Raw genomic sequence first — 25,414 nt, forward strand, 5'->3', positions numbered from 1 at the left:
TACACATTCATACAGGAATTGCAGCAACGTTACAACACTTTTCAGTGACTGATATATTTTTTTATTTATTTAACCAGGAAAAAAAATCCCACTGAGATTAAAAACCTCTTTTTCAAGGGAGTCCTGGCCAACAGGCAGCAATATATATATATATATATATATATATATATATATATATATATATATATATATATATATATATATATATATATATATATATGTGTTATCAATATTTTATATAAATAACCTAAGTACGTACAAAATGCAGTTTTCCAATGACGATTTCATTTATTAATCGTGTTTTGTTGTATCATGAATTACCTCTGAATAACCATATTAGTGCCACACCTGTGGGATCAAGAAGTCCCTTTAACAGAACCTGTCTGACAATGTAAGGAATATTTTCCTTTAGACCTTTGATCTGAAAAAAATTCAGGAAGAAATTTGAAACAAAGTTGTTGACATCTTTCAGTCTGGATAAGGTTACAAAGCCAGCTCTAAAGCTGTGGGACTCCAGGGAATCACAGTGAGTTATTATCCACATCTGGAAAACATAAAAAGCAGCGGTGAACCTTCCCAGGAGACGCCGACCTACAAAGATTACTCCAAGAGCGCATTGAGGACTCATCCAGGAGGTCTAAAGCCCTGCAGGCTTCTAGCTCAGTTAAAGCAGTGTTCAGGATTCAACAATGAGGAAAAAACTAAAACTGCATCGAGGGGCGAATTCAAAGGAAAAACATCATAGCTGAACATAAAGGCCAGCAGCACATTTGCCAAAAAGCATCATGATTATTTTTCTTTTGGGAAATTATTCTCTTGACTGACGCAACAAAACTGTGCGTCTTAATATATTTGGTGTGTAACTATCAGCATTTTAGTAAAACAACAAACAAACAAACAATGGCTGTAATTACTATAACTACTATAACTTACTATAATCTGCTCTGGACCAGAAAAAACCTAAAGGAAAATGCAGAGCCATCAGTCTGTAACCCTAAGCTCAAGCCTGCTTGGGTTATGCAGCAGAAAGCATGGCAATGATCCAAAGCACACCAACAAGTCTCCCTCTGGATGAGGGTTTTGGAGTGGCCTAGTCAAAGTCAGAACTAAAATCCAATTGTGTTGGAAAACCCTCCAATATGGCTGAATTAAAACCAAAATTCCTCTGCAGAGATGTAAAAATACACATCAAATGTCTTCGGTCTGGTTGGCAGCACAAGCCGTATTTAGGTTTAAAGGGCGAACATATCTTGACGTGGTGCCAGTCATTTCATGACTTAATCAGGTCGTATTAGACATTTTTTAAATGGAAATTATTTTGATCATCTGAAAAATGTTTTAGTTGACACAAAACAAAAAACAAGAAATCTGTAAGAGGGCAAATACTTTTCGCAGCACTGTTGCTTTTTCACAAAAAACTGCATGACAACAAGAATCTAACATCAGTTCAACATTACGTTTAAACATCTACATCAACATCTGAACCTTTTGGTCAGGCTTGTTCCTACGCTTTTACAGCACAGCAACACAAAGTAGTACGACAGAGGATCTGGATCACTTGGTAAACATATAAATAATTAAATCAGGAGCAAAACGTCTTTTGTCACTTACATGTTTTATAATTAAAAAGGGGAAATTATGGCAACAAGTTGAAAAGACAAGAAAAAAGGGGCAAAAGTATTTCAAAAACATAAATGTCTAACTGACCTGGAATAATTGTGCTTTTAAGATGTAAATCTATGCTATAAAGGAGATAGCACAAAAATAGATATTTCTTTTTGTACATTTTTGAAAATACCTTACATTTATATACATATTTTTCCTCCAAGTGAGCCAAATACTCCATATTAGGAACTCTTGGCTTGCCTTGTTAGTTCAATGATCTTTATTATCCCGTAGAGGCAACTGATTGCACAGCCAGTAGGAAAAGACAGACATAACACCAAACTCGTCCTATATTATTCTAAAATCTAATCGCTGTAGGGCTATATTAATGTTTTAGTGTATTAGTCCTGAATCTTGGCAGCAGATGTCTGCGTCTTAATGGGAGCAGCTTCGATTCGTCAGGCAGCGGGTGGGCTGGATCTGCCCGGATCAGTTTGGCCCTTTTCCCTGACTGATTTCGCTTCAGCGGGTACCGGCAACTTTGCTGCACACCTTGCTAAGTGAAAAAGGCGACTCCCAAGTTATTTTTAGTAAAGTTATGTGAATGATTCTGTGTGCTATGGGTTCTGGAAGAGATTACTCTCTTAACACAGGGAGAGTGACGTCTGAAAGGAAGGACAAAGTGACCGTGACCCTTTCCTCTCCTCTCTGCTCACCTCCCTGAGTGTTTTCTGATGTTCCACCTCGAGGCAGGCCAGCTCATCTTTGGCATCTGGCGAATCCGCCTGCAGCGAGGGAGCAGACAGTTACCACCAACCTCATCCAGGATGTAGCTGAATTTGGCAGGTCTAATAGTATTCAAATGTTAAGCTTTCATTTTTTGATAGAGGACCAAGAATAGATTGTTCATACAGGTAGAAATGTTCGGTTTCTAAACCCTGACCTCCTGCTGGAGCTCCTGCTGGGCCTCCTGCTGGGCCTCCTGCTGAGCCTGCAGCTCCTCCAGCCTCCTCCTCAGCTCAGCGTTCTCCTGTTCTGCTCCCAGCAGCCTCAGCGTTGAGGCCTCACCCACTTCCACACTCAGCGGCTTCTGATCTGAGACAGCAGGAATAAAGACAGAATCATGACACATAACGAAAGAAGAAGTAAAGCCGAGGAAGAAAAAACAAAGGCATTATAAATCAACGAGATTTTAATGATTAATGCTATTTGAGCCAGCTTTATTTCAACGCATCTTCCATTTTCCGTTAATAAAAAATAATGTATGTTCGGAAACAAAAAAGGACGGCTGTGCAGACCCATCAGCTCGCACAGCTCCTCCTCAGAGTCCAGTTCTGACTGCAGGAAACGCTGATGGAGGGTGACATTCGGGGAGGACGCGCCTCTCTTTGCCGTGCTCCTTTGCCTCAGGTCTGCCTCAAGGCTCATGTTCATCTCCAGCAGCTCGTCGACCCGCTGCCTTTCAGTGTCCCGCTCCTGCACACCCACATGCAAACGGTAAGCCATGCAGTCGTTACAAAAAGCAAAAGCAAATCTCGGATATAGAAGCTTCATAGTTATTAGCATATTGAGTATTGCAAAAAATAAATAAATAATGGAGTCAAAACAAAGTTCAACACTCGTGCATTTGTTTGGGAAACATCAGCCCCATAGCTCCACCTACCGCCTCCACGTCCATGATTCTCTGACGCAGAAGAAGATTGTCCTTCTCCAGCTCCCGTATGGAGGAGCAGCGAGCCCGAGCATCTGCCAGCTGCTCTTCTAGAAGACTTTTAGTCTCCTGCAGTGCTGCGCACAAATGTTGCTGCTCCTGTAGGGGACGCCACATGGACACGGCATTAGATTGTACGTGAAAGTGGAGCCAGAAAAAAAGCACAATTTGCATCTCGGTTTACTGAAATGCACGGCTAGCTACAGTACCTTGGCAAAGTATTCATACCCCTTGAAATGTCTCACATATTGTGAAATTATAACAAGCTTCGATGCATTTTATAAGGATCTCATGCGATCCACAAACAAAAACTTAGCGTAACTAGCTAACCAACAATCTTTAAAAGTCACCTAATTAGTTAATACAATCTACGTGCAAATGAATCTCCATGTGAACATCTCGCAGAGCACCATTCGTCATCCAGAAACGAGACGAGTTCGGCACATCTGCACTGCAAAAACTGAACTAAAAATGAGTAAAATGTTCTGAAAATTAGTGTATCTGTCCTTGATTTGAGCAGGTTAATAAGATGATTTGCCAATGGAATAAGATTTTTGCACTTAAAATAGTAACAACTCATCTCCATCATCTTATTTCAAGTCCAGGATGTCTAATTATCTTATCTTAGGGGTCAAAATACTCATTCCATTAGCAGATAATCTTATTTACCTGCTCAAATCAAGGAAAAATACACTAACTTTAAGAACATTTTACTTATTTTTAGATCAATTTTTGCAGTGTGCAAACCAATCAAAACATTTTCCTTCACCTAAACTGACTAGCTGAACATGGAGAGCATTAATCAGAGAAGCAGTCAAGAGGTCCGACGTTAGGATTCGAGGTGTTGCAGGGATCCACAGCTGAGCTGGGGAGAATCTGTCGACCGGACAGCTATTAGTCTCGCCTTCTCCAAATCTGGCCATGATGGAGAGTTTAGGGAGGAAAGTCCTTGTTGAAAGAAAGCCATAAAAAAGGTCCAGTCCTCCAGAACTACTATCCTGCAACTATTAGCGCCCCCCCCCCCCCCCCCGTCTCCAAAATCCCTGAATCAAATGAGGGGCCCGTTACCAGGCCTCTGCAGAGCTGAAAGACAAGCTGATGAGGAGAATTCAGCCATTGGATTCAGGTTTGTTTGATCAGGGATGTTTCTAACAGTTCCAGGATAGAACGGTCTGGAGAACATATTGAGAACTGATCTGGCAGGACTTCAAAGTTGGTATGCAGTTCTCTTCACACAGTCTGACAGTGCTTAAACTATTTTTGCTAAGAAGCATGAGCAGAAATCTCCGTCTTTAGATGCTTAAACACTTAACAGCCTTAATTGCAGTGAAAGGTGGTTCTGCAAAGCATAAACTCAGGGAGGTTGAACACAAATGTATGCCATGCTTTTTAAAAAATTGTTCTGTAAGGAAACTTTGAGAAGAAGGTATTATTTTCCATCCATGTAATAATAATGCACAACTTTGTATTGGTCTATCAATAAATGTAGATAAGAAGGTATGCATGTGACCTGTACCTAATTACCAGTGTCTCTTCATCCTCTAGTAAGAAAACTTATCTTAGTAATTCAGAGATGCAACTAACAAAACATTGTGCATAGTTTTTAGAGTTTTACTAAGACTCGTCGGTGGCGCTATAAAGATTTTACTGCTCAGAGTCTTTTAAAAGTCTTCAAGCAAGATTATTACATTAAAACTAAAACCAGCGAGCAGGACCACAAACACCTACATATCCAGGATAGGACTGGATTATTATCCTGGAAATAAACCCGGGTTTCCTAAATGTGGGTTTGTGCCCATTTAAGTAAAAAGTGTGGAGTTTCCATCTAATTTTGCTCTGATGCAACACTTGTGTTATTTAGCGCAGCTGAAAGCAACACGGCTATTACAGGGGACTCGCAAGGAAATATCCCAGTGCTTAAATCAAAAAGCTGATGAGCGACATATTATTATTACAGCACATGGACAGATTTATGGTGCAGCCTTTATTAGATGTGCTGCAGGCTTGTTCTTGAAATATTAAAAGAATTTTTTATTCTGTCTGCTACAACAGAGGCCGTTTAGACCAAAAAAAGTTGGATTCAAACCAGAAAATAGATCTACTGTGGTCCAACGTTATTGGTTTTCATCAGTTCTTGCTGAATTTCTATAGCATTTAATAAGACTGATGTATTTTTGTAAGTAAATGTAAGTATGGTGGTTTATAGTTTAGAACGTTATTTGCAAATTTAGATTTAAAGTAACCTTTTAATGCGACCAACATATTTCTTCTGACGGGAAATAATATAAATGTCTTGTCGCAGCCCAGCCAGAGTCCTGGCATGAATTTGAAGCTAAACATTAGGGTGATGGCATGGAGGGCTTGCAGCTCATCAACAAGGATAAACCTTCAGAATACCAGTGGAAACATTCAAAAAGCTGGTCAGCAATCACAGTATAAGAAGGCTTTTATGGCTATAAAGCCAAGAAAGTTTTTAAATATATCTATAACTACTGAGAATGGTATAGGTAACTTTCAACATGCCGTTTTTTACTTAAATGTAAATAAGCTTTTTTTTTTTTTTTCCAAAATTGATGATAATTTTCATTTCGTTTTGTGGGATGCCTGTCTCATTTCCTGTCAGAAACGAACTTTTTCGTTGAATTAAAGTATTCTAAATCCTGATTTTGCCAGGGGCAAAGAAAAATTTATATTTGACTTCTAAATTTTAACTCTGAGAAGAACTTTAGAATCAAAAGTTTGACAGGAACAAGGTTCAGCGAGTGATCAGATCTTTTTCAACGCTTCATGAGAATAAGTCATTTTTAAGCAAATGCTTCACAGTGAAAGGTAACAAAAGCTGTGCAGATCTGAGGGAGACGGAGCTGAGAAAAAATGGATCAGATCTATACATTGATGTCTTTCTTTTATTTACTTTGAATTCATTGCACTGGAGTCGCAATTTTTACATATGTGGATTCTGATCTTTAGACCGAACTGCATCTGGAGTCTGTTAGCTTGCATGGAGATACCCTCTGGTACTCAGTATAAAAACAGACAAGAGCATTTACAACTATATAAGGAGTAATTCTGCTCTTCCAGCGGAGCAAAAAAAAAAAAAAAAGCAAAAATCTGCAAACAATGAGTTAAAATTTAAATTCTACAGCGTATGGACTACTCGTCAGTCACTAAACTGAATGAAACAACTCTGGAAAGCTGACACCGGCTATAGAATATATTTTACACTAATTTCAAAGGAGAGCAAATGTTATCTGAAATGGGGAAACTTAATCTCAGCTCTTCATTGTGTCAAATTCACTCTACTCCTGCTGCTGACACACTGATTTTTATCCTGCCATGTATGCTGGCGAGTTTATAACAAATGCATCTTATGCAGGTCCAAATGTGAGGAAATGAAGGGGAGTCCCGTCCTGTTTTTGAAATAGACATGTCGCTTGCGGTGCATTGGTGCTCTGAATAGCTAAAGTATATGGGGATTAAGGGCATTGTGTTTATGATAAATTTTATTTCTCATATTTAGGGATCAGGCCTGTGATGGACATGCACCAGCCATCCAGCGACACTGCAGGGATAATTTATGGATCGACTGACCATCTGGGAATAAGGAAATCAATGAGTCCCCCAAGTGGTCAAATAAGTATTAGCAGGTTATGGTACATCAAATTTGCCTCGGAAAACGAAAATAGGAGCTAGGAATGGGGTGAACCCGAGTAAAAAGCGTTCGATTTAACACAATCTGAGAAGTCAGGATTCCAAAATAAAAACAAAAATACAAAAGGTTAGGATTCCAACATAGCGACAGCCAGGAAAGCTGCTGTTTTGTTCGTAGTGCCGCTAATAAACGTCCTTTAGAGCTGTACTTTCGCCATGCAAACACCACTTTTAATTTGTTGGGTAAAGAGTTGCAGCCGCTCTCTTACAACTTTGTTTTGTAAAAAAAAAAAAAAGTGCGAGGAGCTGCCATATTGGATTCGACAATTGGCCTCAAAAAGTTTCTCCGACTTTCCCAGGAGAAAGTCAAACTATTACTGTTACTTCCCATTGGAAGCCGAGATTTCCAAGTTCCGACATCAAATGGAATGAATGGAAATATTAATTACAAAGTAGCTCATGAAGTCCGTTTTCTCTTCAGACTCAAGCATCCAACAACCTGAGGTGAGTGAACAAGTAAGTGTGAGACTAAGTAATGTTATCACTGCATTCTTTCAGAGATATTTGAGTCTCTGCTGCATTATTCTTGTAGGAATGGGAGAGCTGTGGCACTAATGGAGTTGACTTTTTTTTTTTTTTTACATCGCCAAAATATGATCACATGAACGAAGCCATGATCAAATAGTGCATTCTGCAGTGTCAAATACGCAGAAAATGAAGGTGCATTATTTTATTATTTTATTGTTGTATTGTATTATGCCACAAAGTGGACACACTACACTGTGACAGGATAATTTGTCCAGCCTTATAGGAAAGAAAAGACAATGAAAACCATTTTGTAAACAGATAATTACTAAATGAATTTTTTCTGATTGTGGTTGGAAAAAATTTCAGCCCCTTTTGGCTTGAGCGGATTCTCACTGTACAAATCAACTTGTAGAGACAACGTTGAGAGGCATGAGCCCCAAAAATAACGACACAGCAAAACATTCCATAACTCAGTTAGAGATTCAGGTCAGATTTTTATGTGTAAAAATTCAATTATAAATTTAGCTTGTGCTTTGACAGTGTTTAGCTGGAATTTGCGGTATTTAATTCAATAAAAACTGGATGAAACAGCAAACACAAGGACGTAATCGGGAGGAAGAATGAATCAAATAAGTCAGGGAAGGTGACAGTGAGGACACCGGGAGATGTTTTACAAGGATGAGGACATTTTCTGCCTCAGAACATTTCAGCTTGTTCAGAATAAATTTCATTTGGTTGTAAAAGTTCCAGCGACTAGAGGCGAACTCCTGCTCCTCCTCGTCATCGTGAAGCAGCTCTGAGCTGTAAATCCAGATGACATCACGCAATATAATCTCGTTCTATGGCTTTTGCTTTCACTCAAGCTGGCTTTTGAGTGAAACGCTGAGGGAATAATCAGAAGATAAAATATTATAATAGTAAGATTAAATTACACTTCGTTTTTATCAAATATTAGCTATAACCAAGTTGGATTTAATTTGAGATATTTTTGATGTGAGCTTTTCTGATTATTTTCATACCTTTTTCTGGTAAAAAAAATATATATATATATATATATATATATATTCATGGGTAAGTTTGAGTAAAAATGCAAAAACATTTCATTTTGTGCTTTATCGAATGCTTTTAGACCTGTGGTTTGGCAGGGACTGTGCAGACCTCTAACGTGTTTTTTTGTGCCTTGAATCCTGGTAGTTTGTTTGTGTGCGTACCTTCAGCTGAGTGCGAGTCAGATCCAGGCTGCGCAGTCTGTTTTTGCAGCTCTGAAGCTCAGCCTGGAGCTGCTCGGTCCGTGCAGCTCGCTCCCGGGCGCAGTCCAGCTCGTCCCGCAGAGCGCGCATGCCCCTCACCTCGCTCTGCAGAGAACGGTTCTGGAGGAACACGTGAAATACAGAATCACACACCACAAACTGAGCAGAATCACAAATCCTTGCATCAAAACTGAGTATGACGCAAGTAGCAAGAAATGTGCCTTTGACTGTGAGCTCAGTGTCTGAATGGCTCTTTTCCCTGCAGATCCGTGTGTAAACGTATGTGTACAATTTTCAACTGAAGTGATATGTGCACCTGCAGAATCCATGTACAGATTAGTTCAGTCATCCAGGAGGAGAGAACGTAACGTAAAGGCAAATCAGATAAACATGTTGACCAAAAGTAATAATTTTCCAACCATATGAATATCTAAGGTTGTTTCTATAATGCCCAGGTAGTCACCTCAGAGACCTTAAAATTGGTGTGAGCTCTCGTTCTGATCCGTATAGATGCATTTTGTAATAACTACAGTGGAGCTGTGGTTTTCTTAGGAAGATCAGTCAGCAGAGTATTACAGTAATCAACGTGTCGTCTTATAAAAGGAAGTATTACTGTCTCTTCACCGGACCGAGAGACAAACAGTCGAACTCTGGTCGTGTTCTTCACATGATAAAATGCACTGTCTGTAACATATTGTAACATTTTCTATCTGTGTCAATGACTAAAACGTCAGATCAAGTCAATGTCGCTGTGCAGGTTAACTAGTCAGTCGTTATGCGGTTTAGCTAAACTGTGCTTGCTAACGGCGTTAGCAGACGGGTTCTGCTGCCGTGACGAGTTGAAGATGGCGTACATATGACTTCTAGGTTGTGACAGAACAGTTTCACTTAATTAACAGCGCGCAGTGATGCTTAGAATTAGATGCTAACTTCTGTGTTGAACATACTTATTGGAGTTTAGAAGGTGAATGGACAGTAGTTCCTCTATGAGCAGGCTAAGCAGAGGCCATGCAAGGACATAAACTGAACAATAGTTATATCAAAAAGATCTTAGATTTCATTTTAACCCTGATCAGGCCAGTGGTTATTTATAGTTTCCCTTCTCACAGCCAGAAGTTTCATTATTTTAAGTTAATTCGTGTGGACTTACTAAGGGTAAAACTATAATCTCGCTTATAGGGCCCCAAAGTAGCTGGAGCCTCCAACATCTTTAATGATGTACATGATTGTGACTCAGCATCAGGAAAAGCTTTCCTGTTAAATGAATGGGATAAGTAACAGGGACAGAAAAAAACTCCTCATCAAGACCTCTGTGATATTTGTATACATCCAGAGCAATTTAGGAGATCAAGTGTGCGATCTGTCCGTACCTCTTTTTGAAGTTTCTTCAGCTGATCCTCCATCGTCTGAATCTCCTGCTTGTAATCCAAAATCTGATCGCCTTTGTCTTCCCTAAAAAACATAAAAACACTCAAAGCCTTATTTTTCTGCTGCTTTTTTCTTTCTTTTTTTTTAACTGGTCACATCTCTTATAACTGGAACAAAAAGTACAGAAATAAAACACATAATGTGTACTGGGAAAAAGTGAAATTACAACTTGTGACTTTTAGCTGAACTTTGACCTTTGGGTACATTTTAATACATGGTGGAAATTAGATTGTTACACCGAGTACCCGACTCGTTGCTGAGTAACAACTCATTTTTGTGCTGAGAGGAGTGACAAAATTTGCACATTATTAACGTTGACCTTTATGACAACTTTACTAAAGGTTCTCCAGGGCTTTTCCTCCACACACACACACACACACACACACACACACACACACACACACACACACACACACACACTCACAGTTGTTGTTTGAAGCGGCGGAGTTTGGCCTTGCTGTCGGCCAGCTGGAGGGCCAGACTCTGCGGCAGATCATCGACGTGGCCCCTCAGCGGCGCCGTTGTTGAATCACCGGTGGCTTCACGCTCCTGACACAGCTCTGCTATCCTCTGAGCAGGAGGATGAAAAAAAAAACATTTAAAAGTTCCGTAACGTTTTATTTAATGCAATATAAACAGATCTCAATGTAATGTTGCCAAGTTGAAGGTTTCAAAATGCATCTAAATTCACAATAAAAGAGAAAGATCAATATGAAGAAGTTTTGACCTGATATTTCTCATGTTTCTTTTTTTTGGAAAGAAAATAATATTTTAGATTTTAGGTCTTTAAACTGTGTGCATCCACTCATTGCATACAAATAACAGCAATTTTATCTATGTATACACTCCAAATAAGTGTTTTAAGTGTACGTCTCACTTATATTTCGCTTTTCGAGCCGCTTAGCTAAAGTTCATTTTGAGAAGAAGAACTTCAGTAAAGTTCCAATATTTACATAAGCACACATACACAGCAAATTTCCCAACGCATCTAAAGCAAACACGAGTGAAATGTAACAACTTACTGCAATGACAGAAGGAAATGAACTCACTAAAAGCACCCAGACAGCAGTGGGAGATCTCTTACTCAACATCACTTCTCCTATTTACCGTATTGTAGTTTTTTTTTATTTTGCCGTTTGAACTTTAGGATTTCATCTATAGTTACTAAAACTTTCTTTTAAAGTTCATGAAAACACTACGACGCTGTGGGGGGGTTGGGATGGTTGACGCACATCTTCAGCGGCACAGGGACTCATGGGTCGGGGGTTTGCTGTGGGTGGAGATGTGGATTCCCGGACTTTTTGTCTTGTTCTGTTTTAAAAAAGAAGACGGGGCAGTATGTCCCAATTACTGGAGTCTCACACTCCCTTCCTGAAAAGGTTACTCCTGGGTGGATGGGCATGAGTCCAAGCACAGTCCCTTTTTACCACATGGTATAGGACGCGACAGCTTCCTTGAAATGCCTCCAATTAAATAGGCTTATCGATGTAAATATGCGCTGTGACTGGGGGGGGGGGGTTATGTCAACATCAGGTCCCAAAAGGAACTTCAGAGTGTGGAGTAATACGATCCCTAAATGAGGTAGAGGTTTGCTAACACATAGACTTGACTGATTTCAAAGTTTATGCGTTTATTGACAAAACAGCAGCAAGGAGTTCTCTCGGAGGCTCGGTAGAAAGATCTGAAACTGTATTTTAAGCAGCGAAACACAACAAGTCACTCACTGAACCAATAACTATAATAACGCTGAGCAGGCTGGATGTTGTTTGGAAGCGCAAAGCCCCGATGACCATTAAGCGGGGATAAAAAATTATGACATATAAATCAATTTCCACACCAAGCCATGCATCCTGCACAGTGATATTTTACCAGGTGGTATAGGCTTGTAGTCTATTCACAACTATGTTCTTAATGAGAATGAATAAATCCTGCTTTGAATCAGTGCACCTCTCCAGGATCGCACCATCACACGGTTAAACACTGCCGTCTGCGCTCAAAACAAATTTCCTTTGAGCCACTGGTGTGGATCACAGCCCCCATGCTGGACCCCCTGCAGTTTGCTTACGGGGCAAAAAGGTCATGATGGGACTACGCCCCATCCTGCACATCCTCAACCATCCAGGGTCATACACCCCAATCCTGGTTGTTTTCAGCTCAGCCTTCAACACCATTAAGCCAGACATCCTCCACCAGAAGCTCACCCAGCTCACAGTACCGGCCTCCACCTCCAGCAAGAGCTTCCTGACAGACCGGCAGCAGCTGAGGCTGGGGAGCATCTTCTGGTTCCCAGGTACCACCCCTTTAATCGGGACCTGATGGTCCTCGCACATAGACGCTGTTCAGAAGAAGGTCCAGCAGAGACTGTTCTTTCTGCACCAACTCAAGTCGTCCAACCTTCCCCAGGAGCTGCTGATCATTTCTGGACGGCCATCATTCAGTCTGTCCTGCGCTCATCCATCACTGTGTGGTTTGGCTAATGCAGATTACAGGACGGGTCCAGACTGCAACAAACATTTAGGTCTGCGGAGAAAATCATTGGGGCTGACTATCTTTCCATTGTGCAGGCCCCACGCATCCTGCACACAAACTGTTTAGACTTTTACCCCCAGGTCGACGCTACAGAGCGCGATTTTACGAAAAACCAGCCGCCACACAAGACAGTTTCTTCCCCCCGGCTGTCTTTCTGAGGAGCACGCAGCGTTCAGAGTACCCAGATCGCTGCCGTGCTTATTTGCACCAATCCAACTGTGTCATCCTCTTTTATAGAAACATCTATGTATACATCTTTAAAATAAATATTTTTCTATATTTACTACACGTCATCATTATGAGCAAAGCAGAACTGATACCTGATTACAAACAGTAAGGGTATAATAATCCTGTGTTGGTGTTTTTAGGAATATTTCTACAGTAATTAGCATTTGGATGAGCGACTCCTGCTGCAAAGTGTTGGCTAGTTTAAATACTTTGTCATGAGAACTGGATTAACCTGTCTGACATCGGTACTCTGATCTGTCTGCCAGCTGCCCCTGAAATGTTCCCATTGCCGTGAACCCTGTGTGGTCAGCAGCTGTTTGGGTACGGCTAGGGTACGGTCCATCATCAGGATGACTTACGGCATCTTTAAGTGCGATTATAAAATAATCACCTAAAGCAGCGTCTTGGCTCATAAAATCCTCTCATTACACACTGCTGATTGCAATATTGTTTAAATAAGGCTGGCTCTGTGACCTCCACAGCCTGATTTCATATAAACCAACGCCGGCCGGCCGGCTGGCTTACATTAACTCAAGACAACTGGATCTTATCTGGACTAAAACAAACTAATTCTGCAGTAATCATTTGTCGCTTTTTTTTTCTGTGTGAGTACGTTTTGGTTTTAATCAAATGTCACATGCATTGTGAGACTTTGCAGGGCTAATATGTTTGTTTTTCTTATCTTAGAAACAGCTGTCAAAACTGTTATATTTACCAAATATGGTTTTAAAAATTAAATCTGTGCTATTTATATATTTGTATCTTAAAATCTGATTACATGTAGGTTAATAATGATTATGTGCAATAGTTTGGTGTGCAAGCCTTGATGTTCCTCTTCCAGATTTCATCCAGGGAGGAGGTAATTATTCCTAAATTAATGAGCATACGTACCTCAAGGTGCGTGTCTCTCTGTGCCAGCAGGGTCTGGATTTGCTTGGCCATAGAGCCGAAGACCAGCTGTAAGTCTGCACCTTCTGCCTCCACCAGCTCCTCCCACTGAAGAGGCAGCACCACTCTAGGATCCTGGGTCACCTGCAGCAAGGACAGTTCTTCAGGTGTCTGTGATAAAAATCAACGTTAGTGCGATACAACCAACAGATCAGGGGGGGAAAAAACTCTCCAGGCGGAGCGCGTGTGCCGTGAATGCCAAGCATCTGGGTAGATTAGAAACAAGTACGTTTAGCATTCTGCCTGGCTCCACTCGCGCATGCAAAACGAATGATCACGTTGATGGCTTTGAGAGGTTCGCCGGTAGAGGCCATATGAGCAGGAAGCAGGGGATGCATCCATCTACACAGGAGGAGCACTTCTCACCTCTGTGATTTATTAGGCTGAAAAGTTTGGCACTAAAAGGCTGGTGGGCTACATGTTGTTTCTGAAATTCAGCCACGCTGGTATCCAGCATGCTGTTTTTGTGAAGCTGGCAATTATTTATAGCGGGGGTATTTTCAAACGGGAGCCAAGTGGCATTTATGCTTTAATGGATGGCAGAGAATGACAAAAAAAAAAAAAAAAAAAGCAAGAAAAGATGAAGCGGGGACGTGAGCGAGGTGGAGGTGGAGAGGTGGACATGACGGGTGGAAGATCCATCACCAGGGGGCACCCAGAGGTCTTTACAAGACAGCCGGCAGAATGACAAGTAGCTCACTTTCGCACTTACTTGAAGCATCAGAAAGAGGAATAATAATTCAGCTTCTTTGCCTACAGGCAGATACCACAGAAATACTGTGCAATATATTATTTAGGGACAAATGTGTTCTTTAGAAACTCTCCCCAGGACAAAATATACCCCAGAGAAAACCTTTTTATATCTCAGAGAGGGGGCACCTGATTTAATTCAGACAAGTTCTTCACAAACCTGCTGAATACAGATGGCAATGGCTGCCTGGGTCTCAATGTCCAGAGACTGGATCTGCTGGATGAAGGTCTCCTTGTTCTCACACTGCAAAGACACAAGGAAGAGGCATGTAATGTGTGCATTTGTGCATGTTGGGTTGGATACCAGCAGCTATACAAGGTAAGACTCTGATGAATTGGTCAACTGAAGGTTGTCCTGATATTTTGGATTGTTAATCACATAAAACAAGCAACTAAAGATGGCGTAATTAAAGAAAAGGACCTGTGATAGAAGCATAATATAACATGAGGACTTGTGAAGGCCAGAAAAAGATGTGCACAAGCGAGTATTCTGAGATCCAAAAATAAATGACTTCCATATTCATCATTGTGATTTCTAAAAAGCCAAAAAAACTGTTGAAGAAAATGTTTCCGGTGACAATAATATTAACATTGTGTGGTGTCTGGGTTCATGCAGGCATCACTGCACCATGTATGAATCTCTGGGAGGAATATCTTTAGATCAAATAATAAAAATGCATATAAAATAGTTTATTGTGACATATTATTAGGTAATTTACCGACATATATTCAAAACATTTCAAAGTATCAAGCAAGTATTTATGATACTTAATTTAAAATGTTTGTTTCCCCCCACTTCTTTGGAATAAGTTTTAAAATCTCTTAATTTTTCAGACACTCTTCTTCTTAAAACTGCAGTGAAAGAAACATGTGATTGTGTTATTTGGCCTTTAAATCTGTAATTAAGTGTTTTGGATTTGATTTAATATGGTTTAAAATGTTTGACACTGCTCTGATTTTTATTTTTGCATTAATCTCTTTAATTTGCATTCTATTAATTTAATCATGTCTTTACATTCCTTTACTGTTTTTTTTAAACCAATGAATGCAAAAAGACAGATTTTTTTTTTTAAAAAGGTGTTTAAGCACAACTGTTTAGCTGCGTGTCAGAGTAAAAAGCTCAGCTACAAGCTCAATAGAGATGTGTGTCGACGTGTGGAGGTGATGATGTGAGGAACATTTCTGCGGTATCCCAGGCGTCCCAAAGCGCCGACGCCTCCATTGATTCAAGTTTGGAACCATCAACAGACTTTCTGGCTTATCACTCTGGCTTTAACACTTAGCACCATGGCAGAGATCCCGGGTTCCCTTCAGAAACACAAAGCAAACTGCCAAGAAGATGCACAAATGGCTTCAGGGAAGAATAATCAGGGAAACTGTGAAAGTCCTGGAGATGAGCTTGAATATTTTTTTTTGTCGAGAAGAAGACAAGAAACCTCCAAAGATAAGAAGCGCCAGGCTAATTGTGCCAGGTGAATGATTTCCAATCACTTCCTGGGTGAATACTTAGAGGTAATTGTACATTTTTCAGTGCTGTGTCTTTAGGACGTCAATTGAAACAACTCTTTTGGCTTTCTAAATCTCAACTGAATCCATGAGCCTGAAGAAGAAGAAAAAATGAAATAAAAGCTGATAAAATAAAAGTAAGATTCCCACGAAGCTGATTTTAAAAGGGAAGAAGTTTTGGTTTTATGACCCTTAACTAAAAGCATTATTAGTGTAATTACCTCCCATTAAATGTGTGTGTGTGTGTTCAGATCACCTGCACGGCACATCCCAATAGGAGCAGCAGCAGTCTCCGGAGCTCTTCCACAGCTGCCTCTGAGGACACAGAAATAACTGTCATCATCCTCATTATCATCATCATCATCACCATCATCTCCACCCCGCTCCACCGTCCTCCCCATCATTATCACCTTAATGTGCTTCACAGATCGCCCAGATACGGACCCGTGCATGAAATAATGAGTTTCTGGTGGCTGAGAGACACGCCACTGATAGGATCATGTTGTTATCTTGTACCTGTTAGGGGGTCCTGCCCCAGTATGGCGACATTTGGGAGCGGCATGAGGATCAACTGCTGCAGGTCTTCCTGCATGAAAGGGATACATGTGGAGAGTTAAGCACAAATCTTTCTCTCGCCGGTAGAGTCTGTCTGCAGGAAAGCGGGGCTGGAGAAACGCCAGGAGCAGCATTTTCCACCTGGCTGCTGTAATTTGTAGTGTAAACAAAGAGGAGAAACCTAATGAGAGTCCGTTTATTTATTCTTTAAGCTCCGAGAAGGTTATTGCAAATTCGATTCAGGACACTTATAATTTCATTTTCTGTCCTCTAGCCATCTAGTAAAAACAAAAAGAAAGTGATAAGTATGTGACGTAAAACTGAGTGAAGTTTTCTCGTGTGTTGCCCCGATTCTACGACATGTGGGTGATGAGGGTAGTGAGACAGATAAGCAGTCACAGACGTCATTTACATAATGTAGCCTTTACTGACAACACAGTGATAACCTTTATGAAGCCCGAGGACAATACTACAGTTTTTTAGTTGACAAAAGGTTTTTATTGTATAATTACAGAACCTTGCAAACATATAAATACCATTTAAACATTTTAGTATTCTCTCACATAACAACCCAAGACTTTCTTGGGATTTCATGTGACAGACCAACACAACGCAACTGTGATGTGAAAGGAAAAGAATACATTGTTTTCTCTTGTTTTATATAAAGTTGTGCCATGCATATGTACTTGGCCTCCTTTACCCGATACCCCTAAATAAAATGCAGCACAACCAATTGTTTTCAGGAGGCACCTATCAATAAACAGTCTAATAGCAACAAATGGCCCGTGGGAAGAGCCTCAGAGATTCACAGCTCAGGTGGGAGAATCTGTGCTCTCCACAAATCTGGCAATAAAAAAGAAAGAAAATATAAGCAAAGTAGGAGACATGTGGAAGAAGGGTCTCTTGTCAGCTGAGTCCAATATAAAATGTCTTAACCTGCATACAAAGCACAGCTTAAAGCTGCACATTATCTTTACCACACTGTCCCCACTGTGAAACAAGGTGAAGGCACCAGCATGCTGTGGGGATGATTTTCTTTCAGCAGTAACAGTGAAGCTGTTCAGACCTGATGAGAAATTGGATGGACATATATATGTAGTAGTTCTGGAAGAAAACCTGCTACAGGCTGCAAATGACAATGATCATAAACATACAGCAACATGCGTTAGAGTGGTCTAGTCAAAGTCCAGACTTATCTTTCCACTGAAAATCTGTGACAAAAGCCGAATATTGGTGTTCACAGAGGCTCCCTAATCAGTCTGACTGAGTTTGAGCTATTTAAAAAAAAAAGGTGTAGTTAAAATCTTCTTACTTATGTACAAAGCTGGTAGAGACATTCACCCAAAATCCTTGCAGCTGTAATTGCAATGAAAGGTGGTTGTATAATGACTCAGGGGGGGACTAAGTACAAATGTATGCTCCACTTGTCAGATTTTTTTCCCACTTCAAAACTATGCAATACCATCTATATGTCCAACACATATAAAAAAATCAATATAAAAACACATTGAAGTTTGCGGTTGCAATGAGAAAACGTGACAGGGCTCAACAGGTGTGAATACTTTTGTAAGGCATAGTCTCTAAGTTTTAACTGTATTCTCTGTATGATCTGATCTGACGGTTCATCTTAGTTGAAGACGGACTCTTTCTCCCATTTAGAAACGCTTATAAAATATAGATATTACCAAAGCCAATAAACCTTTAGCCCATTATCCTCTAAAGCCAGGCAGAATAAACTCTCGATTGTTCGACAAAGCATCTATAATGTGCTTCAGACGAAATGACATGATGGAGGAGCGGCAGACGGCCCAACATCGTGGTCAGCTTGTTTCAGCGAGTTGTAATTTGTGCTCTGAGGCTCTTGGACAAATCTCTTGGCTCTATCAAATGACGCTGAATCAAGCTGGACTGCAGACGCCTCAGACATTTCCCATCCAGACAACCTGGCCTCCCTGGCAGCGAGAGAGGATTCATGATGTGGGTCTGCAGCGTGTTCCTCCTCCCACGTCTAATGCAGTCAGAGTTTAGCAGGTGATCCTTCTGTTGCTCATTTTATTTAATTAGTCTTAGACAAGAACAGCATCCCGGGTAATTAAAAACATTTCTGTCGAAAAGCCACACTCCGACGTTGGCGAGGCTCCTTCCCCAACTGCTCTGGAAGTCTGTTCACATCCGTCCAAAGGAAAATCGTCAGACTGCAGAAAGCGAGTCACAATTGCAGCTCCTCGCTTTAATTCATAAACTGGAGGCAGGCGGGGACTTCCTTTAACAGCTGCAATGTGCAGCCAGCCTTACATTCCTGCTCCTTTCAGGGCACGCAGGATAATAGCCTCTGCAGCCCTGACACGGCCATCGAGCCACTCGTGGCTCGGGTTGCCAAATAGACTCCCGCAGCAGATTAGACACTCTGAAAATTATATAGCAGTGGCTTGTTGTTGTTGGCATGCTGCTGTCTCTGTGTGAATAACTCCCTGCTTGGCAGCGCCGCCAAGATCCACGCACAGTTCAGGGTTATATTTGCTCAAATTTCTCGGCAGTTCTAGTTTAAACATCATCTCCTGCTACAGTAATGCACGCTTTCAGAAGAAATGAGGAAAACAATATGAGCGACACACGTCGCAATTATCTTGTGCTATGCTGTGATTTCTGCAACAGATACACTTAGGGAAAAGTATTGAGCAAAATTCTTCAATCAGTCCTTATTTCTCCATCTTTTGCTCCCAAGGAGCCAGATGTCCTTGTATTCTTTGAAAGAGGTCGCGATCCGTAGTTCCCAGAGTAAAAGTGGCTATTTTCCACCTCTCTTATACAGCACAGTCGAAACACTTTAAACCACCTCTAATTTTCCATGCTTTGCCTTTTTTAAAGGAATATGATCAATGGTTCTCTGCGGTTCTTGAAGGTCTTTCAGCGTTTTTCTTTAGACTTTGGATGCTTTTCGTTCACATTCGGCGCAGTCCCTGACCTTTTTCAGAGGAAGGCATTTTGTTTGTTAAAAAAAATAAAAAATAACTCCTATAAATCATTTAATGGTAAAAGCTCGACAAATAGGAGACGGCAGGATTTGAACTTTACACATTGTGCTTCTGACAGCCTCTATCCAAGGCACTTCTAGCTCCAATTTCTTTAGACGAATTAATTAAAAATGTTTTTTCACAAAGCTTTCAATTCAATTAGGTATCCCTGTTCAATATCTCGCTAACACAAATAATCAGCCTTATTGTAATGTTTTCACATCCCTCTCTCGGTGCGCTAAGATTCCAGTCGGCTCTGTGGAAGCATTGGTATGCAAGTCTTTTATAAGATTTATTTATTTATTTAATTTTTATTCTATTCTAATTTTTCTTGTTTTTTTTTATCTCTTTGTGGACCACAAGTCTGTTGAATAAAGCAATCAATCAATCAATCAATCAATCAATCAATCAATCAATCAGCCAATCTGGGCATGTTGAAGAAGACTTCCTGAAGTGGAAAATGGTGAAGAAAGAAGTCTTGATTGTCTTAAAACGTCTCATGCTTGTTGGTGTCAGATGGGCATCACTGAGTAATTCAGAAGCTGTCAGTCTACAGGGATTATACACACAACCATCTTTCCGGTTTAAAGAAGGAGAAACATCCAGGGAGCAGCAGTAGTGACGATGAAAATGTCCTGTTAATGTCAGGGGTCACAGGAAAATGGACAGACTGACTCAGAAACAACATGAAAGCACTGACCCCTCTTCCTTCTCTAAACATTTTAGCTGCTATCGGTGTGCTGTCCGGGGGGATTTGTTCTTGGCACACTCTGGGACACATAGCACCATCCATCCATTGCCCTCTACCGATCTGAGATGGGGTCACGATGGCAACAGATCGAGGGGAGGAACCCCAGACGTCCCTCTCCCCAGCAGAATGTTCCTGCTCATTCTGGAGAACACTGGAGGACATTCCCAGTCCAGACGAGATATACAGTATAGTCCCTATAGGGTTCCCTGGGTTCTTCTCCCAGTGGGAAGTACCTGGAGAACCTCCAAAGAGAGAAGTCCAGGGGGCATCCTGACCTGATGGCTGAACCATTTCAAATGAGTCCCGTCAATGTGGAGAAGAAGCGGCTCTACTGTGAGCTCCTCCCAGATGACGGAGCTCCTCACCTTTAGGCCACTTGTATCCAGGATCTTGTTCTTGTTCAGTCAGGATACTTTATGACCATAGTAGACGATCAGAACGTAGATGAAGTGGTTAATCGAAAGCTTTTTGGTTCAGCTCTTCTTCCCCCACAACAGACCAAAGCAGCACCTGCATTACTGCAGATAAAGCCCCGTTCGTCCGTCCGTCTCCTGTTCTGTCCTACCGTCACTCATCAACAAGGACACCAAGATCCTTAAACTCCTCTGCTGGAGGCAGAAACCCCCCAACCCAGAGAGGGAAACCCACCTTTTCTGATTTAAAACCTTTACCGCACTTAGAGCAGCCGACTCTCATCCAAGCCCAGTGGGCCCACACTTACGGCCCAGCTGAGCATCATTCAAACAACACAGCCTGCCTGAGTAATGTTGCCGATCATGTCCCCCCCCCCCAATATGACCACAGTGTATTCATCTTCTCTTAGCTACTTCCAGCAGGACAATGCACCATGTCAGACCATCTCAAACTGGTTCCTTGAGCATGACAGTGACTTCACAGTATTCCAATGGCTCCACATTCACTAGATCTCAATCCAACAGAGCACAATCGGCATTTAGTAGAATGGGAGATTCCCATCATGATCCACAGCTGACAAATCTGCTGCAGGTGTGTGATGCTGTCTTGTCAATATGGACCAGAATCTCAGAGCAAAGTTTCCATCATCCTGCTGGAAAAGGTATTTCTTAAGGCAAAACCTAGAGCTACCAAGATGTACCAAATAAAGTGGCGGCTGAGTGTGGGTGGGTTATTGTCAGATACAAAGACAAGACAGAAAATTAGTGAAAACGCAGCTAAACTCTGAAGAAAAACTATTAATCAATATTCTTTTAAAAGAGCAAATTTCAAAAAGAGAAACAGCTACATTTATCTAAATACAGTATTAGAGGGAAATTTTCAGGTGTCTTATATAGATTTTTATGTGATCTTATAATTCTTTTCCACCTACATTTCAATTTAAATGCAAATAGCTGGTTTCTGCTCCACTGGATTTAATGGACAGTTTAGTTACTTTCAATATCCTAAATTTAAAGCAAGAGACGATGAAAATATCTTTAAAAAAACTGAGCAAACTAATTAAAGATTTCACCATTGTATGAGGTCTGAGAATTACATCGTACATGTTTGAATAGCAGATGATTTTTTTTAAATGACCTAGACTTCTCATAAACCTCTAAATTTATCTTGAGTCTCAATAAGCTCAGATAAAGATAAAGTAGCTCCACCTCCTGCTGTGACCACAGCAAGATGCAGCTTGCAGACTCATGCTGAGCATCTCGTTTCGTCATCTACAATAAATATACCAACCAAGAGGATCCAATACTTTTTACTTTAATACCTTACATTTTTTGCTGCAACAGCAGGACATTTGCTATTAAAGTCATTTTTATTGCTGTGTTGGCAGTTTTACCTTAGCATCTGGGTGGTCTCTGCTAACACAAGGTTAATTAAGAGAACCCGGAAAGTTGAAACCTTATTTATTAAATCCTCAGTTCTCTTAAGAAATTTCACCACTTATGGAAAACAGTTCTCTTTAAAGTCTCTATAAATCAGTAGTCAACTGAAAATGAACATTTAAAATTTAAAAAAGGTAGAAATGATATGCGAGAAATTTAAAAAGAGCAAATCAAGCAAACAGAGAGTAAATCAACCAGACCAAAACACAAAAGGCACAATGCAATGAATCATAGCTTCTTCACGGTGATTTTAAATGATACTTTTACAGTAAAAGATGTGCGCATGCAGTGTAACAGCTCTGCTTTCACACATAATAATCTACAATTAGCTGAGCCAATGTATTCGAGACGCTGAGGTCAGAGCAGAGAAAATGAACCCTTGCCTCGCTTCACGGCGTCGCCGCGGCTTTAAGTTCGCAGCTCTCGTGCTCTTTTGAGCCGCGCACACTTGCGTGAGTCCATAAACGGCAAGAGCATGAGTGAGAAGTAAAACTGTGACCGATGTGGAAGTAGACGTCCTGAGTGACAGCGGAGCCAAGTTTGAGTGCACCTGGTGAAATTCTACAGCGCCCCGATAAGAGCTTCCCATTTACTGCCTGTGTTTTCTGAAACCCTGAGCTTTCAAGGGACATTAGCGGACTCACTGGAAATTAGGAAGTGAAACCTTGTAGACTCGTGTTCTTATGCTGTGTGACAAGCGAGCCGGTGCATGCTCAGTCCACCTGACTGGTGGTCGGGATTGCTCTCTGGACTGACAACACAGGGTTTTGAATTATCCTCACAGGGAATAATTGTGTCAGTTCCTGAAATGCCACAGGCGCCAACCATGCACATTGTGAAATGCATGATACTGGGAGCTATTGAAGAGACTTTTATGCTATAGCCTTTAACCACAGATGTGGCTAAAAAAAAAAAAAAAAAAAAAAAACTCCCCATTGGCCTGATAATAAGCAGGGACACGTCTATTGAGGAGGGGAACTTTGTGTTTCATCTTTTCTTTTGTGCAAATGCTCTGTCACACCCCCGCACGCTTTTCAAACTCTACACAATATCCTAAGGCCAAATATTCATGTGTTGAAGCTGATACTTGAGCCTTATCTTGTCCTCTGTTTTTACCACCTTAAAGCGAGTCAACAACTTTTACTTTTTTGTCAGCCTCCACTCCCTTGCCATTTGGTGTAGCCTGGAGTTATGTTTTAGCAGGATATTTCAGGCGTTTCTGTTTATAGTGAGCTCTGAGTCATTTCCTGCCATCCAGAAAATGAAATGATTGCACCTGTGTTTATGGAAAGTAGGAATATTGAAGAAGGTGAAAGGGGATATTCACAATTTTAAATTGAGCTCACTTGAAGGTTAGTTTGATGGTTTTGTTTTTTTGTATCTAGGTGTTAAATGAGCAGCAATATTTTTAATAGCCTACTTCCATCATTATAATATTCATTGGTTTTTGCGAGCGCTATGGCCCCACATTAAACCTCCGATAGCACAACTCAAAGAAAACACTTTATTTGATCAATAAAGCTTTCAAGTATTATGCTATACAACACTAAAAATATTCAGGATAAATAATGTAAGTAGAAAAGGCTTGGGTTTGGTTTATAAAAAAGAAATAAAAATATAAGTTCCATAAACAATTAATGGCACAAGTGAAAACTAAAATACATAATCCCACTACGATCATGGCACTCATGATCATAGTGACCCCCCCCCCCCCCCCCCCCCCCCCCCCCCAATCTTCCAGCTTGAACAGGTTCCAAGATCTACCATGTCGTTATAATTTATGAAACCCAAAAATAAAGGTACAATATATGTGAAGCTTTACAAATTAAGGAGGTGTGCTTTCTTTTTACTATGACAGTCAAAGTACTAAACAAATAGTTAGCCTTTCATATTTTAACTTGTCTTTTGACAAATTAGCTTCTGATTCTACATATTTATCTAACTATAGTTTATATTAGCCTAGCTTCTTAGGCTAGGATTGTAGTTGTCCTCGTTTTGCTTAGAACCAGGTGCTACATTCTGCCTTTCTAGTCAAAGCTGAATTTAGCACAATCTTATTTTTGTAGCCATTTTCTTTTCTTTTATTTGGCACTGTGAGCTGTAGTTAGCTTAGTATCTTCAGCTACAATTAGCTCAACTTTTCACAAGGTTATAGCTTCTTACACTATTGCCTTAGCTTATATTAGCTTCAATTCTTAGGCTACATTTAGCTTTACCTATCATAGCTTAGTTCATCACAAGATTAGCGAGGCCTGGAGTAATCGTGCTTCCACCCAGTTTAAATTAATCAACCTATTAGCCTCAATTTTTCACTAGCTTATCTTCTTTAGCTAGCTGGCTATAGTAACCCTGTCTTAGATTTACCTCCAAAGACTACAACTTGCTTATAACAGAGGTTACAACAAAACCTATTAGCTGATCCCTTATTTTAGTCTGTCCTTAAGTCTCTTTTATTACTATAGTTTTATCACCTCGCTTCTTAGGCTGAAGCTATTTAGCTTATATTCATCAGCTACAGTTAAGTGTTTCATTAATTTCTTAATTTCTCACAAGTTTAGCTTCTTAAGTTGTCAGATGGATTCTTTTTTTCTTTAAGTGATTTCAGGATTTTACTCTGATCAGTGATCACACTTTGGTATGAAAAGTGAACTCAGCTCTCCAAAGAAAGCAGGTTAATCACAGATACAGCACTAGTACACTTTTTTCCCGCCTTTGGGTTACTTCCTTTGAACGGGACAAAATTTCTTACTATTTTAAGAAACAACAAATATTCATAAAACTCATAAGTAGCCTATACACAATTGTCTTTCCGTTTATATTAACACATCTACATAGAAACTTTATAAATGCGATCTCTTCTCCCAGCACGAGACACTAGTAGAAATGATAAAAAATGGCATAAAGACCGGGATGTTTCTGAATCCTTCCACTCTAGAAACTGTTTTCGGATCGTGCCGTTGTCAGAGGAAAAAAAATGTGCCCCAGTTGTGGTGCGCACGAGCAGAAGAACTGCAACAAAACTTTCCCTTTTAACCAAAATATGTTGTTGTGTGCATAGGGTCATAATTTAATAGCTCAGTTCTACCTCCTAACCCCTGACACTCCCC

At 40.5% G+C, this 25,414-nt stretch overlaps 1 protein-coding gene across 1 annotated transcript in view; it reads right to left on the reverse strand.

Moving 5' to 3' along the window:
* The window catches only part of ccdc88b (coiled-coil domain containing 88B), a gene marked incomplete at its 3' end in the record, with an annotated part of 56,537 nt that overhangs the window by 25,512 nt on the left and 5,611 nt on the right, over positions 1-25,414 (reverse strand). Inside the window, 11 exon segments of the mRNA XM_036127603.1 lie at positions 2,322-2,390; positions 2,549-2,700; positions 2,904-3,081; positions 3,269-3,415; positions 8,707-8,865; positions 10,116-10,197; positions 10,598-10,743; positions 13,822-13,962; positions 14,789-14,872; positions 16,391-16,449; positions 16,651-16,720. Coding sequence (XP_035983496.1) covers positions 2,322-2,390; positions 2,549-2,700; positions 2,904-3,081; positions 3,269-3,415; positions 8,707-8,865; positions 10,116-10,197; positions 10,598-10,743; positions 13,822-13,962; positions 14,789-14,872; positions 16,391-16,449; positions 16,651-16,720 — 1,287 coding nt within the window.

The sequence above is a fragment of the Fundulus heteroclitus genome, chromosome 23 (genome assembly GCF_011125445.2).
Source record: "Fundulus heteroclitus isolate FHET01 chromosome 23, MU-UCD_Fhet_4.1, whole genome shotgun sequence".
NCBI classification, from domain to species: Eukaryota; Metazoa; Chordata; class Actinopteri; order Cyprinodontiformes; family Fundulidae; genus Fundulus; species Fundulus heteroclitus.